This window comes from Betta splendens, chromosome 9 (genome assembly GCF_900634795.4).
Source record: "Betta splendens chromosome 9, fBetSpl5.4, whole genome shotgun sequence".
Taxonomy (NCBI): Eukaryota; Metazoa; Chordata; class Actinopteri; order Anabantiformes; family Osphronemidae; genus Betta; species Betta splendens.
Genome location: NC_040889.2, coordinates 6138246 through 6157926, shown reverse-complemented (window position 1 = coordinate 6157926; position 19681 = coordinate 6138246). Strand labels below are relative to the sequence as shown.

The following is a 19681-nucleotide window of genomic DNA, read 5'->3' as shown; positions in this document are numbered from 1 at the left end:
CCATCGCCCAAGGCGGTCGCGTCCCACCCGGCCTCCGCCACCAGGGTCCTAAACTCGATCGCGTACTTGGCCGTGGTCCTCCCTCCTTGCCGAATGTTCACGAGTCTCTGCCCCGCTTCCCTTCCAGGCGTGATCTCCTGGAAGATCTGCTTCAACGCCGTTGAAAAAGCTCTAAAAGACGACATGCAGGTTGAACCGTTCTGCCATTCTGCCGTTGCCCACGCCTCCGCTTCCCGGTCAGGTGCGAAACCGCGTACGCCACCTTAGCTCTCTCGGTGGGAAACGCGGGAGCGTGTAGTTCATAGTGGATCTCACATTGTGTGAGAAATGCCCGGCAGTCGCCCGACTCACCGGAAAAACGGGTTGGCGCACCGAGGCGTGCGTCGGGTGCCGGAGGGAGAGTCGGCGGAGTCGCCGCGGGTGCACTTGCCGCTGCGGTCGCTGAAACCTGGATCGGCGCGGTGCCATCGGAGTTTCCTGACGCGAGGCGGCCCACCGCCTCCACGAGTCTCGCCACTGCGTTCTCCTGACGGCGGGCGCACTCCGCCAGATTCTGGAGCGCGGAGTTGGTCCTTTCCTCCTGCTCGCTGAGCCGTTGCTCCTGGGCGGCGAGCGCAGCGCGGAGGTTCTCGATGCTGGCTGGGTCCATTTCTGGCCAGATTGTTCTGTCAGGGCGGCGTAGATGACGGACCCACATGCACAGCACAATACGAGGTTTTCTGGTGTTAAAGAGTGTCGTTTTATTCCAATATGCAGAGTCGAATCCAGGCAGGGTCATACACAGGAGGTCAAGCAGGGTAAATGGGATCAAGCAGAGACGTAGTCAGGAGTAGGCACAGATCGGATACGAGAGGTGAGTACAATACCAAACGTCAGGCGTTGAATCGTGGTCGGGCAGGCAAGGTCGGTAACAGGCAGTAGCAACAATCAAGGCAGACAAGGATCAGGCAGGCTCAGAGTCGGAGGTCAGAACTAGAAACACGGTACACAACAGGGCTAAACTAGGAACGCTGGAAAGTGGTGATCTCACGCAACAATCTGGCAACTGGAGTCTGTGAGGGGTGGATGCTATATACCGGTGTGACACCAGCGTTCTAACCCTCCCCCAGCACTGAACAGTCGCTTTAGTCAGCTCACTAAACTCTGGTCTTTTCTTCATTTGTTTTTAGAAAATATCAGATATTTTATTTTGCTTATTGCTCTGTGTGCTTTTATTTTATATCCAGCTCAACTAAACATGAGGCTTTGCTCAAACTTTGATGGTTCTGATGGGTAAATTCTTAAACTTCCTTGCAGAAATGCCCATTTTAGTTGTTAATTTAATCTGATTTCAAATCTGATTCTACATGATTCCAGGTCCTTGTTTTTGATGTTCAGTGTTAAATAAATGGAATTAGATTAAATGAAAATGAAAACATGAAATGTACAAATGACAAAATGTTCTTTACTCTTTTGGATTGACTGGACATTATGGCTGCTGAACACTGACAACATCATCGTCAATTTTTGCCCAGTGTCTCCTATTTGGTGGGTTTGATGAGTGTTTCCTTACCTGCAGTTACAATCAGTCTGCACATGTTGTCGTTGCTGCTATGTGGACAGTCATTGACAAAATAACAACAAACATAAGATGCAAGTTTGTATCTTAGAAGAAGACACTTTAGAGTGTTGGTGTGTCTATAAAATGTGTAAAAGTCAGTCAGATACTTCCAAAGGTAAGAGAAGTAGAGTTTGTGTCCTGTGACTGATGGATGACTGACACACGTCACTTTCTCATTGCATTTGACATTTATTTATTTTGATTATCTGCTGCTGGCTTTTGCATTTTACAGTTATACTAGTCATGTAAAGTTATAAAAAGGTTGACAAAATACTGATAAATTAATGTTGACATGTGGTTGAAATAATGTCAGGTCGTTTTTGTAACAGTGATATAAAATTGAGAAAGGCACAAAAAAAACCTGAACTGAAATTTAAAAAATTATGTAAAAATGACAGATTTTAAACATAACGTCGATCAAAAATAAATCAACGTAAATGTAACATTGATGAATGACCATACATCAGCATTTAAATAACGTTCCCCCATCAACGTTGATTCAACATTCAAAATCTAAACATAATCCAATGGTCAGTCAACCATAATTATGACGCTGCCTCAGTGTTGAAATGCTGCTGGGACAGTTGAGTCAAACAGCCCACATGAATATCACCAGCCACACCAATAAATGTGGCTTTCATTTCCTCACATCCTTGTGTCTGGAACATTAAAGTCCTTTTGTTACCACCAGACCTTCCTGAGACTTGAATAGTGCAAAAGTAAAATTTCCACTCCAAGAACCAAATGCTTGATGACGCCCCAGGAACAAGCTACAGACAAAAGGCACATAATACTGTCATCACACTTTAGACAAACTGTGTCTTTATGATAGAATTATGTGCTATATGCTGTGATTTTATGACATTATTATTTCAGTAGACTGTGGGCGGCATGGTGGTGCAGTGTGTGTGTGTGTGTGTGTGTGTGAAAGTGTGTGGCTCCAGCCCCCCCCGTGACCCGAATAGTAACAAGCGGTATGGCGGTAATGGATGTATGGATCCTGGAATGTGAAGGTTCAACAATGACTCTATTGAAACTATGAATCTATTCTGATGAATATAATCATAGTTATCTATTTCATAGGCAACAAATGAAAGCAGAGAGAAGTTTCCTTAGCGGTTGGTGTCTTTTATTTTCCACAGGAGACCTGTTAAACCAACACTAAGTCTGAGTGAGGTTCTGACTCCTGTTCATCTGCATTTAGTATTATTAATACACATCAAAGATTTTCTAAAAAATATTAGTGGTTGAATTTAAAACATTTGTCTGCATGAGCAAACTATGCTCATACACAGGTGATCATTTATTGTTAAAGGTAAATTAAGCACTTTAATGTGAGGCTGAGCTGCTCTCTTCTACTAGTGGGACAAAGAAAGATCAGAAACATTCAATCAACAATTTTCATTCAACAATCATCTGTGAACATTTGGAAGCTTCTTACTAATTCAACTCAGTCATTTTTCTCTGATGTCACAGTTTGTCACATCGAACTGAAACTTCTTGATATTCACTGGAAAACAACTTCACAACAAGTCATCAACATTTGATTCTGGAATAATCAGAGCTTCCATCTTTTAAAGGACGGCAGAAGGAATCATTTTTTTAGAAAAAAATAGTATTAATACATGAATCTGAAGCGAGACAGACGTGAACAGACTGAACTATGTTCAACACTGACGTTTCTCTGACAGAATCAAACTCTCACTACGACACATCTCACAAAGACACTGAGGAACCAGGATGCAAGAACCTAAACCCAGGATAAAGAGGTTCAGTGAATGTGGTGTTAAAGGTGTGAAGGTGGATCAGTTTGTCAGAGGAGCCTCTGTAGAAGGACAGACAACCAGCAGGACAGTCCACATACACTGATACTCTGTCAGACACAGAGGAGGAGATGAATGTAAATGTGTTATTGTGTCTGACAGCAGATCGATCATCAGAGCAGATCAGACTCCAGGACTGATCATTAAATCCAAACCCACAGTAATCACAGTTTCCTTTCCTACTGATTCCTCTGTAACTCACTGATATATGAACCCTTTCTCTCCACTCAACCTCCCAGTAACAGCGACCAGTCAGACCATTACTACACAGCAGCTGATGACATTGGTCAAATCTGTCTGGATGATCAGCATATGATTGATCCTCCTTCACACGTGTCACCTTCCTGTTGTTGTCAGACAGTCGTAGTTTCCTGTTCATTGTGTTTGTGTCGATGGTGAGTTGACAGTAATCTGATGGAGAGAACAAGACACAATCCAGCTGCAGTTATTGATCTATCATCAGTTTTAAGATGACTCATGAAAGTTTGAAGATGGTTGAATGTTGAATGATCTCAGTAAAAACACACTTACACTTGCTCAGACCTGGTGTCAACCATCGGACTCCACCAGGCTCCACCCTGAAAGGAGGAGGGGGTCAGAGACATGCAGACATGGACATTACATGGCTCTCACACACACATTGTTGTAGGATTGTGTTCAGATGGAGGCTTGTATGTAGGGATGGACATTCATCAACAACTAAGGAGTTGGATCCTTATCTTGGAATCTACGGAGCAGGAGGTGAGGTGGAGAAAATCTTTGACTTCTCTATTTCACTTCATCACTTTTGGTGTCAGACACCTGCTTTCAGTCTCACTCTATCACCACCAAACTAATGTGGCACCACAGGAAGCAAAGTCTGAATGTGTTTATTATCACACACTCAAAGGTTGGGTTCTAAGTTCATCTAAGTTCAAGCTCCACATCCCTACTTGTTCCTCCACCACACACAGTGCGTAGTTGTGTCCATACCTGAGAGTGTCCAGTCTCCAGTGTGGATCCTTGACTCCAGCAGACAGCAGCTCCACTCCTGAGTCTCCTGGATGATTGTAGCTCAGGTCCAGCTCTCTCAGATGGGAGGGGTTGGAGCTCAGAGCTGAGGCCAGAGAGACACAAGCTTCCTCTGAGAGCAGACAGCCTGACAGCCTGAACACACACAATGTTAAAGCACACTTACATAATACAGTTTGGATTAAAGGCACATTTGATCATTTACAGTGGAGAGAAACACTAAGAACTGTTTAATAGGTTCCTGCTTGAAATGTGATCTGATCATCAGCAACATGACAATGAGAGTCTGGAAACTGGAGTCAGATACTGACAAACAGGGTGAACAACCAACAAAACAAAGATTGAGGCGTTTAAATCATTTCATATCTCATTTACTGTAATATATGTGATTAAACAGAAATGTGAAGAGTTTATTGATCCTCCACAGTTTAGACTTACTGCCTGTTTAATAACTTGGTTCTGTAGTTTGAGCACATTAAAAGGACTTTACAGGCAATGTGAGTGAATGTGAGTGAGTGTTGTGCACATTTCTTAGATGATCGTTAGCATCCTGAATCCTGACCTGAGAGTCTCCAGTCGACAGTGAGGACTCTTCAGTCCAGCAGACAGTAGCTTCACTCCTGAATCCTGCAGGTTGTTGTTACTCAGGTCCAGTTCTCTCAGACTAGAGAACTGAGAGCTGAGAACTGAGGACAGAGCTTCACAGCTTCTCTCTGACAGGTCACACAGACTCAGTCTGAAAGATGAAGATGTGGGTTAAGATGGAAATTAAATCATTCAGTGTCTCATGGTGTTGTCATGATTTCCTCAAGAACACATTTGTGTCTTTATTGTGATTCATTGGTTTGTTCAATGTCGTCTTGATGGAGACAGAACCAACAATATGATCCTGACTGAAATGTTCTTGTCTAAACTCCAGTAATCGTCAGGCTTCGTCACCAGCAGAGAACAGAGGCACTGACTCCACGCATGCTTTAGTGTCTCAAAGTGTCAAAGTGTCTCAATAGAATCCAAGCTTTCAGTGACTGTTAGGGAAATTGTTAGTTTCCTTTGTAAATCTTAAATAAAGCAGACACAATCAGTTGAGACCTTCTTCAGGATTTTACCTGCAAGGAGTGAGCAGTTTACAGCAAAGGCAACTTCCTCTCACTTTTCACACCCTAAATGGTCGTTCACCATGTCCTCTAAACCTTTTTCTGTCACGTCCTCTCTGTCCACTGATCTTGCCAATAGCATTCTTCACTGTATACAACACACATTGTTGCTTTTGCTTCATTTCATTAATTTGTATTCAATATCTGAACATAGACTGTTAGTTTCATACATCACATAAAGTATTTTAACAATAAGGAATTATAACAATTCAATTTTTTCAATTCAATTCAATTCATGACGAATGCCTTTATATTTATATTTAAGCACATCAATTATATTATTATTGTTCTATTATAGGTTATTTTTTATATTAATTAATTAGCAATTATTAAATTATATCTATTATATATTTTCTATTATATTTCTATCATTCTATTAATATTTTTTATGTCTTCACTTAATTTGCTCCATAGTTTTACACCACTTTAGTGTTTACTTTTAATTCAAAATCTTGTTGTGCATATAGCATGAATTTTTATCTGGTCCCTTGAATTAAATTCCCCATCTCTTTCTTTAAACAGTTTCAGTTATCACAGTTATTTTATCCATCAAATTTTTAAAATTTCCATCAAATCCAAATTTCTTTTTCCACTGTGGTAAGATTTATATATATTATTACAGTCAACTGAGAACGTCTTTTAAACATGTATTTGGAATCACCTTCAAGGTTTTCACCCTTAGTGTTCTTTAATTTGCTTCACTACGAGGATTGAGATCAACGATCAGTCACAGTGTTCACAGAGATCATCGACTGTGCCAGGCTTCTACAGGAACTAGTTTCCTGTCGACACAGCTGTCTCAGTAAACCAACCTCTCAATTTTGATCTCAATCAGACACACAACACAAAAGGTCGCTGAGACTTCCTCTAAGAAGTTAAAATTCACTTAGAGACCGACAAACAATAACACTTATTTATATAGTCTTATTTACTTCAACTGATCACAGAGTTTACGTTGACACCGTTAGGTTTCCACTCTGGAAATCCACTGCTTCAATCAGACAAACTAACATTAATCTATTTTACGAGGACCCCGTCCTCTTTTACCTCTTGACCCCGTCACGGAACTTTTCTGAAGACCCAGTCTTCTTTTACCTCGTGAGCCACTCACGGAATTTAAGATTCCTTAGGATTTACTCTTTTCATACTCGCCTGATCTGTGTCCTGGCCCTGGTTCAGGATCCCGTCACCTCGCCTCGTCGGACCACCAGCCGATGTCTGACCTGGGCAGGAATTCACCTCCCAGGATTTTCTGCAGGTTCCAAACCTGGCTGTGCACAGACTTCAGTCGCCGACTCGATGTCCCGGCAAAGCGAGGATTTTGGGATCGTGCCCCCAATTATGTTAGGGAAATTGTTAGTTCCCTTTCTAAATCTTAAATAAAGCAGACACAATCAGTTGAGACCTTCTTCAGGATTTTACTTGCAAGGAGTGAGAGGAAGTTGCCTTTGCTGTAAACTGCTCCTTGCAAGTAAAATCCTGAAGAAGGTCTCAACTGATTGTGGCTGCTTTATTTAAGATTTACAAAGGGAACTAACAATTTCCCTAACAGTGACCTTAGACATTCTTCACTCCTCTGGAACAGCTGTGCTTTCTCCTTTCTGGTGGTTCTGTGATGCTGCTAGGATTCATTTCCTCTTCTCTGCTCCTCCTCCAAGCAAACATCACCCAAGCAAACCAAGCAAACATCATGTGTGGTGTTTGATGATCATTAATGAGCTTCACTCATTTAGTTCTGTGTGTCCTGTTCTGAAGCAGCTGCTGAGTCTCTCTTGCTTCTATCTGCGCCAAGCGGATTCTCTGTAGCTGCTTTATACAAGGGTCTTCACTTAGTCACAGTCAGTTTAAAGAGTCACAGTCAAACATCTTCAAACATTTAAATCACATTTTCTCATTTAAACCATCGTCAACACTTACTGACTTTTTTACTTCCTTCCTTTCAGTCATTGAAAAGTCAATTGTGAGTCAAATGTGATCAGTCCTGACGGGGATTTGATCTCATGATAAACCTGCTACAGTTCACATCACATTAAGTTCACACAGAACTAAAACATGGAGTCTGACCTCAGAGTCTCCAGTCCACAGTGATGACTCTCCAGAAAACCACACAGCTGCTTCACTCCTGAATCCTGCAGGTTGTTGTGGCTCAGGTCCAGTTGTGTCAGATGTGACAGGTTGGACTTCAGAGCTGAGACCAGAGAATCACAGCTGATCTCTGACAAACTGCAGCCACTCAATCTGAACAAAGAATCAAAGATGTGGATCAAAGCATTAATAATGAGTCAGATTTGTCCTGATCACTGATGTTTAGTCTAAAATGAGCAGAGTGACTTTGTACTTGTGTTGTTGTGTCATCGTCATCTCAGCTTCTACACATCATCCACATGTCAACACAACATTCATACACCTGTTGATGTCAGCACTGATTCACAAGCTGCTGCTGGAACAAGTAGAAAACCAGACATTTTGGATCAAAGACTACATCTGGTTCCTTTCATTCATCGTCTTCTCTCTAAATCTGAACTATTCTGTGTTGTCTGATGGAAAATGTTCTGACCACTATTGATGAAGTGACTCATCTTTAGAACTGATCCCAGTCAGATTGATGTTCTCTCCTTTGGTTCTACATGGAACCTAGAACCTTCTATAGCAACATATCTGCAGCCTCATATTCATGCTCCTGTTTCCTGCTTGTGTCTCTACAAAGTGACATCATTGTCTGACAGGACGCATCACACACACACGCACAGGTTGAAGTGTCGCCTGTTGATGGAGACGAATCAGACGCCACTAAAAATTCTTCAAACATGTCATTATGCTGAGTCTCTGCTGCTGTGTCACACTGTGTCTGTGTCACAAAGATAAAGGTGTCACAAACTTCTGTTCATGAGCTTTGTAGACTTTATAGAGTCACAATAAACACCAGTTCATTCCTGCAGGTTTCTGTCACATACTGTACACTCAAAAATACAATAATGCCTAAAAGTTAAACTTTATGTAATTTTATTACATGTTACTTTTCCATGTAATTTTATCACAAATAAAATATAGTAAGAGGTGACATTTAAGGTAAGGTTTTTCAGCCAGGTGAGGGTTATGCCAATAAATAAAGGATTACATGCAATGAATGCAATTCTACACATAAACGTTATGTTTTTATTAAAATTCTGATTCCAGAAACCAGCAACCTTCTGCTTCCCAGGCTAATACTAAAGCACTAAGTCACCAGAGGACTACTCATATTTTTAAAACATGATATATAAATATAATTTTAAATAAATGAGGTTGATTATTTATGGACACTGAAAACATACATAATAAACATACTTCAAAATTTTACAGTTAGTACTCTATTGCTTTTGCAAAAGCAATAAAGCTTTTGAGAAGCAGAAAGTTGTCAGTTCAAGCCCAGTTCCCTCCAAGGCAATCAATAAACTATATCTTATCTTATTTTACCATAAGCTAATGACATAGTTAACTTTAATATGATATTTCTCATTACCTGTGTAGCAATCCACGTCTGAACTGAGGTAACCTGACCTACATGTGAACTTAACTCCCTCATTGAAGAGCCTCTACGACCTTCCCAGTCCCCAGAGATAAGGGACCCTGAATCTTTCTCCACCACAGGAGACTGGCTTCTATCACAACAGGCACCAATTGGCGCCAACATCTGAAATGTCCATATCAAAGAACCGTGAGTCCACTTTGTTGATCTACCTGTAAATCTCTCAGGATTCCACCTCTGCTTATCCTTCCAAAAGGACAGGCTGTCACATTTATCACTGAGAAGCTGTCTCTCCCAGAACTGGGACCACCAGCCATAAGATGTGGAATGTGCTCATTAAGAGGACCAGAGGCTTCATTTGGACACACGTTCTGGTTCAGATGCACCAGAACTTTCAACTTTCATAAAACTGATGCCATGGTATTCTGTGGACAAAATGTTTTCATTTGGTATTAGATTGGTTTCTGTGTGATGTTTAATGCCTGATCTACAGATTTGCCAGGAAATTCCTAAAGTCACGAAGGGATTCCAACTTATCACCACGCTTTCCTTTGTGTGAAGGCACAAAGTTGAAATACTGATACTCACCTTCTTTACTTATTTTAATCTGTGCAACATACGCATAGACTATGTCCACCAGCTACAATTAGGTATCCTCATTATTATATTACATTTTTAAGTGTTACAATTGTTTAATTAGTAATGTCTAGATTAAGCCATTTATAATTTAATTTTGCTTGCATTTATTATTTGTGTATGTTTTAGTGTTTATTTGGTGTTACATAAGACAAGACCAGTCATCATGAATAACATTTCATTTGTTCATTCGTTTTAAGGGACCAGGTATAAAACTTTAATTATCTATGCATTTAATATTGCTGTTTAACCATTCTGACTTCCCTGCTTATTTGAGTGTCAAAGTGATCGTTACATGCATACTGTGTTATGGTGTGATGGAACTTTGAGCTTGATGAAAGTAGTTATCCCAGCACCGCCCTGCAGTGACCACTGCCCCAGGGGTATTTAAACCAGTGACACCCTAAGCGATTTTCCTCTATCTTCTTCAAACTTCTTTCACCTTATCTTTTGCGTCGCATTACTTTTGGTTAATTTTCCTTTGTTCTTAAATTTTGTAAACATAAGTTAAAATTAGAAACACGAACGAAAAATGAATTTTGTAACGTTAGAAAGTCATCAAAAAGAAACTCTGCGAAACTGAAACTATCACAAACAGTCCTTAATTGACTCGTTATTTTTGATCGAACTAATTAAATTAGATTCCAGCCCGTTTGCTTTTTGGGCTAGTTTTAGTAGCGCTGACGCTTTGAAACACCTTGGAAAGTCCAGTCTGGCTGACTGTTACTTTGCTGAACCCGAGCCGTCCTCATCACCGCGGGCGACGATTCCTGGCCCAGAGGCCGTGGCACCTAGACCAGAGAGGGCACGCCTGCTCAACCAACCAGTAACGGGAGACGCTGTACAGCGGCTACAGCTCCAAACTAAGGCAAGACGAACATCTCTAATCTTCTGAGAAGTCTGGTGTTTCTCAAAGCGCTAACATTGAACATTCCAAATTCATTAGTTATCCTTAGATTTGAACTAGTTAGAGACAAATAATCTTTTCGCTTGATCAAAGCCATCACACACTCAGGTCTTGACCATTCTTTGTGTTTTCACTCATTGATTCATTCACTGTCGATCATCTCATTCTGATTGCTTTCTAATTTTCTGTTCTGTTATTTGATTATTTCTATATTACGTTATTCATATATCCAGTAGTGTTAGATTAATGAAACGTTAAAAAGAATCTGGTTTTGTGTGCATTGTTCTTCAGATATAAGCAGAGGTCACTGAACCGCGACAAGAATTCACGGCATAAGAGACTGATTTGGTTTTATCACAAGAAAGTGGTTATAGTTGTTCATAACTGGTAACTCATTGAATTGACGTCTGGCGTTGACTAGATCGATACAAGCGTGGTTTCAGCTTTAAAACAAACCTGGTGCCCCAACTTCGAGGAATATTAATGTTTCTGCATTAATATCAAACTATTAATAATTTGAATCCGCTACACCTGTATATTAGGTATTTCAACAAAACACAAGCTTTATGTGTAAAATTGCATTAACGTAAAGTAATCTAATGACAGAAACTACTGACCAAACTGTTTAATAGATTTCAAGTAAAGGTTATTTTATTTTATTTTATTTATTTTTACACAGTATATGTTTGAGCATATTTGAGTTGGGTTTATTTCAAAATACATAACCATTTAAAAATAACATTTTTTATGTGTATAATAGTTTAAAACTATAAATGTGTTTTATTAGGGGCAAGAATTATTCTTTTAAGTGCATGAGTCTCTTTTCATTCTAGATTCAAGTAAAGAGCTGAAAAACATGAACCAGTGAAAAAGACTGACCTCAGAGTCTCCAGTCGACAGTGAGGACACTCCAATCCAACACACAGAACCTTCAATGAGTCCTGCAGGTTGTTGCTACTCAGGTCCAGATGTGTCAGATGTGACGGGTTGGACTTCAGAGCTGAGGCAACAACTTCATAGTGAGTCTCTATGAGTCCACAGCCAGAAAGTCTGTGATGACAGAAAATATAAGTCTATAAATGTGAAGTGACTTTATGAATGTTGATGCTGAAGCAGCTGTAGCTCAGTTGGTCTCATCCATCACAAAGTGTGTGGTGTGAACCTTATGTCAACATGATCGATGTGATAAAGAACAGATAGTTTGGACAGAAGCGTCTGTCACATCACTGCAATGTCAATATGTCCAGTTGTGGTGACAGGAAGCTGTGATGTGTTTAATGTGATGGAGGCTGTACAGTAGATGCTTCCATATCAACTGGATGTGTTGCGCCGCCTCCGTTTCCTCTTCATGCCTCCTATTAAACCAACACTAGAACCAGTAGATCGGAAGCTTCTATTGGTTCGAATGCAGAGTTCAGATGTGACAGGTCAAAGACCCAGCACTGTCCCTAGTGACAAAAGCTTCTCCCTTAAAGGAAAACACCAGACTGGAACCTTTCAAATCAGAGTAAACACATGATGGTGACAGTTTCATTCAGTCACTCAGAGTCCAAGAATTTGTCTCTTCATTCACTTTGTAGTTTTCTCCCAGAGAACCTGACCTGGGAGGTTTCAGTCTGCTGCTTTTCTCTGGGGAGGACTGACCTTTGACCTCACACTTGTTTCCATGGCGTCTGATGAGAATTTGCTTTTTATCTGGTTGGTTTGTTCCAGCAGAGACTCAGCTGTAAACACACACAGACTGTAGCTGCTGATTCAGTAACTCAGCACATGTGTTCTGTTCTGATCACACCAGGCTGAGCTGATAGAAAAGAAACAAATGAGCTGGAAAACATCCCAACAACAAGCAGAACCACATGAAGACATTTCAGTGTGGAGCTCTGTTTGTTCCACCAGATCCCAAAGATTAGAACCAACGTGTGTCTGGACAGAACCAGAAGAACCAAAGACAGATCATAAAAAAAAAACATGTTCCTGATGCTTCATTCACTAAAAGAAACGACCGTCAGCTGTGATCACACGTCAACTGTCAAAAGCTTTTAGCAGAAAGTGTTCAGAGCTAAAGGTTCTTTGTTGGATTCGACTTAAAGATGTTTACTAACTTTACAGCTGCTTTGATCTGATCTTCAACAAAGACATTTTCTAGGAACCAGTAGTTAGTAGTATGTTTTCACTCTGTGAACTTTTAGATTCTGTGTGTGAAGTGTTTCTCTTTAACACTGAGGCTTCCACTTCATGTTGCTGTATAATATTAACGATCACATTAATGTTGGACTTACTGAGCCTTTCTGCAGTTCCTCACAGCTGGGCTCAGTCTCAGTCGTCCCTCCCAGGTTGTATTGTATTTCATCAGTTCCAACTCATCCAGAACCTCCTCTGACATCTGCAGCATGTAGGCCAGAGCTGAGCACTGGATGTCAGAGAGTTCCTTCTCTGATCTGTTCTCTGACTTCATGAACTCTTGAATCTGCTGATGGACTGAGTGGTCGTTCATCTCCATCAGACAGTGGAAGATGTTGATGCTTCTGTCTGGAGATATTCTATCACCGTTCATTTCCTTCAGCTTGTTGATGATTGTCTGGATGGTTTCTGGGCTGATCTCTGTGTGACCCAGCAAGCCTCCTAAGATTCTCTGGTTGGACTCCAGACAGAGGCCATGAAGGAAGCGAACAAACAGATCCAGGTGACCAGTTTGACTGTGGAGGGATTTAGAAGTAGTTCTATGCAGGAAAACATCCAAAGATGAATAATCATCATCATACCCGTCTTTCCTCAAAAATTCCTTCAGTTCCTCCATCTTTCCTTCTGTGTAACAGTGCATCATGTGAACAGCAGCCAGAAACTCCTGAACGCTCAGATGAACAAAACAGTAGACTGTTTTCTGGAAGATCACACTCTCTCTCCTGAAGATCTCTGTACAGACTCCTGAGTGAACCAAGGCCTCTGTGACGTCTAGACCACACTGCTCCAAGTCGTCTTGGTAGAACATGATGGTTCCTTCCTCCAGATGTTTGAACGCTAGCCTCGCGAGCTTCAGGAGAACTTCCCTGTCAGCCTTCGTCAGCTCCTGTGGACTGGTTTCACATCCCTCATGGTACTTGTTCCTCTTCCTCTGTGTCTGGACCAACAGGAAGTGTGAGTACAGGTCCGTCAGGGTCTTGGGCAGCTCTCCCTTCTGCTCTGTAGTCAACATGTGCTCCAGAACCGTAGCAGTGATCCAACAGAACACTGGGATCTGACACATGATGTGGAGGCTCCTGGACGTCTTGACGTGTGAGATGATTCTGCTGGACAGCTGCTCGTGGCTGGATCTCCTCCTGAAGAACTCGTCCTTCTGGGCGTCGGTGAAGCCTCGTACTTCTGTGACCCTGTCCACACACGTAGGAGGGATCTGATGGGCTGCTGCGGGTCGGGAAGTGATCCAGACCAGAGCCGAGGGAAGCAGGTTCCCCTGGATGAGGTTGGTCAGCAGCACCTTGACGGATGATGTGTGTGTGACGTCAGACACAAGCTCCCTGTGGCTGAAGTCCAGTGAGAGTCTGCTTTCATCCAGGCCGTCAAAGATGAACAGAAGCTTCAGGACAGCAAGATGTTCTGCTGGGACCTTCTGGAGCGTTGGATGGAAAACATGGAGCAGCGTGAGAAGACTGTGCTGCTTATCTCTGATCAGGTTCAGCTCCCTGAACGACAGCAGAACCAAAATACTGACGTCTGGGTTTTCCCGGCCCTCGGCCCAGTCCAGAGTGAACTTCTGCACCGAGAAGGTTTTTCCAACGCCAGCGACGCCGTTGGTCAGAACCAGTCTGATAGGTCCGTGTGGGAGAGAGGAGGCTTTAAAGATGTCGTGGACCTTGATGGGAGTGTCATGGAGGGTCATCTTCTTGGAAGCTGTCTCCAGCTGCCTCACCTCATGTTGGGTGTTCACCTCTTCACTCGGTCCCTCTGTGATGTAGAGCTCAGTGTAGATGCTGGTGAGGAGGACTCCACTTCCTGTTTCACCTCCTTCAGTCACACGTTCACATCTGCTCCTCAGACTGATCTTATGTTCATCTAAAGCCTCCTGCAGCACAGCATCTAATGAAAGAAGAAGAAACAAGGAGAAACTGAACTTAAAAACCAACTTTTTATGTTTATGACCCACAAACAATTCAGTGATTTAGAAAATGTGGGATTTTGACATCATCAAACACATTCAGTCTTACTTTGGACAGTGCTGGTCTGACGGCCTGTCAGAGGTCCAGATCTGGTTTGGGGGCGTTCCCCACAATGTGGACAGGAAGAGTCACCTGATGGTACACACTGGTCACAGTATGAGGTGAAGCACTGTCTGCAGAGCCAGTGTCCACAGCTGCTAGAGACTGGATCCTTCAGAGCCTCCTGAAACACAGCACAGCAGGACGGCTGCTCCTCCACAGGAACACGGCTCCTCCTAGTTCAGAACCAAACTGATGAGTCCAACACTGGAGAAGCTCAGATGATCCAGAGACCAGGAATCGTGACCTACTGCTCCGTCTGAACTCAGTATAATCTGGTTCCTTTGGCTTCAACTCTCCTGCTGCACAAACACTAATCTGCTGCTTTTCCTTTCACACATATCACAGTTACTGATCTGCTGGGATTCATTCACACTCATCACTTCCCGCAGCTCCTTCACAATAAAAGCCTCCCCTACAGACAGCAGCTTCTGTCCTCTCCTGTTCTACTATTGAGCTTGTCTGAGTCAGGTCTGAACTGACGTTAGAATGGTTCTAAAGACTGTGGTAAAGAAGCATCTGACACATGGAACAGTGCTGTCACAGGTTCTGGTCCAGACGGTTCCTTCCTTAGGTTTTATTTCTCTACTGTCGACTGTCAAATGAAAGAGAAATGCAGAACAAACACTGTGGAAAAGAGAAGTGGCCTGTCTCTTTTTGTCCACAGATAATGTGTTAATAGTAATGTGAAGATTCTGTTGATGTGTAAAGTCTAACATGGAGGTTATGAGGTTTTACCACCATCAGTAGTTGGAGGAATGAAAACCCAGACTAAGATCCATGTCAGTCCGAAACATTCTCTGCATCATCAGCAGAAATCTATAAACACAACATTTTGTCTTCATCTTCCATCAGGTCAGTTTAGTAGAAACTGTCTCTTACTTTGTGTCTGAGGCTCCAGGTTCATTACTGAATTCGTTAAGCGGCTCTTTGGACCGATTACTTTTCACAGAGAGACAGCTGGGTCCTGGAGGTTCTGCTTCTTCTCTCTGGTTCTGCTCTCTGCAAACACACGTTTTCATTCATATCACATCAGTCACTGATCAATTCTCTGAACATAGTAATTTCTATGGCTCTGAATACAAACTACTACTGCTGCAGATCATCAGGATGTTTCACACTTTGAATCAGTTCTCAGATCAGATTCCAGCTGTTCTCTGTGGTCTATAGCTGTCTGAGACCCAACAAATCATTTCTCTGTGTGTCATCAGTCCTTACAGTTTTCATCTTAATGATCATGTCTGCACACTTGAAGTTCATTCAGAAGAACATAAACATCCTGGATGACCACAGTCGGGTTCATATATAAACTCATAGTCAGTTTATAACATCAGAGAATAAACTAATGATGATTTATATTAGTGAGTTCGGAACAGTTCTTACTTTGTGTCTGAGACTCCAGGTTTAGGACTAAATGATGAAGGCTCACATGTAGACCACTCCTTCTTTATAGACACACATCTGGATCCTGGAGACTCTGCTCCGTCCTCTTCCTCCACAAAAACACTCATCATCTGAAAAAAACACAGATCCAGAGCTAAACACCTGCTGTGACTTGTATTAGAGTGAATCTGAGTCCAGCTTCTCAAACACCTCAAACAGAACGCGTAAACCCCGCCCACATCTGACCTGGAAACCTGAAGTTTATAGTGTGGAAGTAACTTCGGCTAGCTAAAGTTAACTAACTAATTCTCCACCGGTGCCACAGAAATATTCCATTCAAACTACTTAACTGCTCATTAATGGTGTTTGAGACGGAACAGCAGTTTGAAGCGGCCATGCTGGCTTCGACTTCAGGTTTCTTTCCAGTATTGTTGTCCACCAATCCAGAGTCGGATGTGGGCGGAGCTGTGCGCACTGTTTGAGGTGTTTGAGGGGCGGAGTCTACTTGCACATTCATGAATATTCAGTCTTACACTTGGCGAACATTTAACATTTACATTGAACATTTAAAAATCACATTTAACATTTACACTTAAATTTAACATTTACATTGAACATTTAAATCTAACATTTACATTTCTATTTAACCTTTACATTTACATTTAACATTTACATTTAGACTTTTGCAGATGTAACTAAATGTGAGAAAACATGTGTCATTTAGTTAAATGTTGGAAAACTAGTTATAGGTGCTCCTTTTACATTCGGCACCCCATAGTTTACATCAGTTTGTTTAAATCCTGTAGTGACGGAAAAGCCAACGAGCTGCTTCCTGCTTCCAACAGAGAGCGACCGGCTGGTCACCAGTTACTGTCTTTACTGGAAAACTCAGAACACAGACAGGAAAGCGGAAAACTACCACATTTCTGGACCTTATTCAGTCTGAGTGGTCAGTACCACCGATTGTGAACTCAGAACCAGAACCAGGACTAATAACAACCAGAGCCAGACCCTGAACACCATCAACTCCTCACAAATGGCTCTTATCTGTGTTCGTTGACAGAAGTAGATGGTATCCTCTACATTAACAAACAGACTCAGTAACATTAATGTTGTTAAACACTCACCTCCTCAACTTTTCTGATTCTTCTTGGTGTTTAATTGTCTTTGTTTTCGTTCTGTTCGCTCTAATTGAGGAAGTTAAAGTTAGTCCCGCTTTCAGTTTCACTGGCCCCTCCCCCGCTTTACCGCGCCATGACGTCACGAGTTTTTTATTAAACTAGATGTTGATGTGTGGACCTTTAACGATGTTCAGCACTTGAACTAAGCAATATTTCAATGTAAACATGTGTCAGTGTCTCTTTCAACTCCCCAGTTATACAATAAAGGCAAAACTTCCTCGTAGCTGCATGTCACACAAACTTTCCTCTGCAGCTATAAACCCATGCGTCAAAGACTGACATTGTCCACCAGAGGGCGGCGTTTATACCAAAACACCATCAAGTTTCCCTGAAGTCCAAAAGTCAGTAAGACAAAGCAAGGAGGATGACTAATGTAAACATCCCCACACACACGAACAGAAACAACTTGAGGATGGTGGGCTCTTTGCATCACATCTTCGTGGCGTACTGTATGCACTGATCTCCCCAGCTGGTTTTTGGTTTGTTGATGTGAACAATCAACATCCATGTCTTTGATTTGCTTATTATTAGCATTATTTTTATTTTCCTTTATTTTTTATAATAAATCACACAAAAGACAACTCTCTCGTCTGCCTCTTAATGGGAAATTTCCACCACAATTTCAGTGAGAGAAGTGCTGATGCTGGTGGTGTTATGGATCTTCCATTCACTGTCAAGAACAGACAAGAGCAGTAGCAGGGTTTGGATAGAAGGAAGCAGAGATTATTCCTATTAGGAAACCAGGGAAGGATCTATCATGACTTGTAAACTAGAGGCCAACAGCTCTGACATCACATTTAAGTTAGATAAAGGACAGAATGATCACTGACAGACTGACATGTTACCTAAAAACAGAGGAGTCCCCTTTTCAGAGGAATGCAAATGAATGAATGAAATGCCACCAGAGATCCTTCCTACTGGTGGCCATCAGCCTGTACAACTCATCTTCTCTCTGTAAGGGTCAATGCAATAACATGTATAATAAAACTTTAGCTATCAATTAGATGTAATTAGACAATAGTAATCAGACATGATGTGAGTGTGTGCAGATGTGTGTACCTCCATCTGTGACAGCAATCAAAGTTTGCATATAATTTCCCTCTGGGATTAATAAAGTTTTTTGAATCTTAAATCTTGAAAATAGTAATATTCTTGTTTAATAAGGTGTAATCCTTCTCGAGCTAGAAGAACTCTGTCCCAAGTCAAGATGAACACAAAAACATCCTACGAAAAGGTAAGATTTGATTACACAATTACATGATCCATGTATTAAACATGTTTAACATATTCCTTCTCTAATGTAGCTAAAAGAAAGAGGGCAGAGGCTCGTCAGACAGGTGGGGGCACCACCACCTCCCCTCACCCCATCTGAGGAGCTGGCTCTGTCCCTGAATAATAGTATATATAATAGTAATAACTAGCAGATAGGAAAAATATATCAATACGTGGCCTTATGACCCTCTCGTGTTGGAAAAAAACTCTAATAAGCTGAGCCTCCACGTCCACAGGCTCATCAAACTTACCCAAAAACATAACCTGCTCCGGAGCAGATTACTTCCGTTTTTGGAACCAAAAGCTACTACAGCATTCATTCTAGTATGTCCTTTGTGTATCAGTTCTGGATCTTGTTTTTGACCATGCCTTGCCTGCTCCCTGTCGGTGCTGCCTTGGACTCTGCCTTGTGATTGAACTATGCCTGTAGATTGACTGCCGTTGCCTGACCCCTGTCTGTACCGTTGCCTGTATCAAAGCTATTCTGTGTACCAACCTCTGCCTGTCTGACCAAGAGCCTGCATTAAATCTTCACAACACTAACTATGTCTGTGTGTGCTGTGCGTTTGGGTCCTTCACCCTGACAAGAGGTAGTTAATGTGGTTGAGAAACGGTCACATTCAGAATCAGAATCAGAATCAAAGTTTAATGACCAACTTTGCACAGGATAACCAAGGAATTGTATTTGGTCTGACTCCGTCTTTTGTTCCCTCAGAAAAAAAACACAATTAAATAGAATTTTAAATATAGTTTTGAAAAACAAATAATAAACAATGAGAAAAACTGTGGCTTGCTATGTGACATTCCACGTGGTTGAAAGTGGTTATTGCACATATACTGTTAAATGAGCGGCTTCTGACGTTATCACGCCATTCAATTGTCATTATCAGTGGTTATCAGCCCATACGTATGAGCCAATAGGTGCCCATCTACCTGCTGGCAGCGGTGAATAG

General features: G+C 41.8%; 1 protein-coding gene across 5 annotated transcripts; it reads right to left on the bottom strand.

Moving 5' to 3' along the window:
* Window positions 1–2915: 2915 nt before the first annotated feature.
* LOC114863094 (NACHT, LRR and PYD domains-containing protein 12-like) lies at window positions 2916–17517 on the bottom strand. Of its 5 annotated transcripts, XM_055511936.1 has the most exons (12): window positions 17403–17517; window positions 16276–16406; window positions 15775–15894; window positions 14842–15068; window positions 12919–14713; window positions 11519–11689; window positions 7653–7826; window positions 5109–5170; window positions 4997–5025; window positions 4396–4569; window positions 3955–4001; window positions 3643–3834 (listed from the first exon to the last, which is right to left on the bottom strand). In XM_055511936.1, exons 2-12 carry the CDS (start codon window positions 16404–16406, stop codon window positions 3777–3779), a joined length of 2988 nt encoding a protein of 995 aa, XP_055367911.1. In that variant the 5' UTR covers window positions 17403–17517; the 3' UTR covers window positions 3643–3776. The 5 variants fall into 5 exon arrangements, with proteins under 5 accessions (XP_055367909.1, XP_029019769.3, XP_055367910.1 ...); XM_055511934.1 differs by having other exon boundaries at window positions 2916–3834; window positions 4997–5170; XM_055511937.1 differs by lacking the exon at window positions 7653–7826.
* Between the last annotated feature and the right edge of the window lie 2164 nt (window positions 17518–19681).

What these genes read in the sequence shown, in the direction of transcription:
- LOC114863094 (XM_055511934.1), bottom strand. Translation starts at nt 16,406, where the DNA reads ATGATGAGTGTTTTTGTGGAGGAAGAGGACGGAGCAGAGTCTCCAGGA. An exon ending in CCTGGAGCCTCAGACACAAA is followed by an intron (nt 15,069 to 15,774) that starts GTAAGAGACAGT and finishes GTTCTGAACTAG; the next exon opens with GAGGAGCCGTGTTCCTGTGG. An exon ending in TGTCGACTGGAGACTCTCAG is followed by an intron (nt 4,570 to 4,996) that starts GTCAGGATTCAG and finishes GTGTGTGTTCAG; the next exon opens with GCTGTCAGGCTGTCTGCTCT.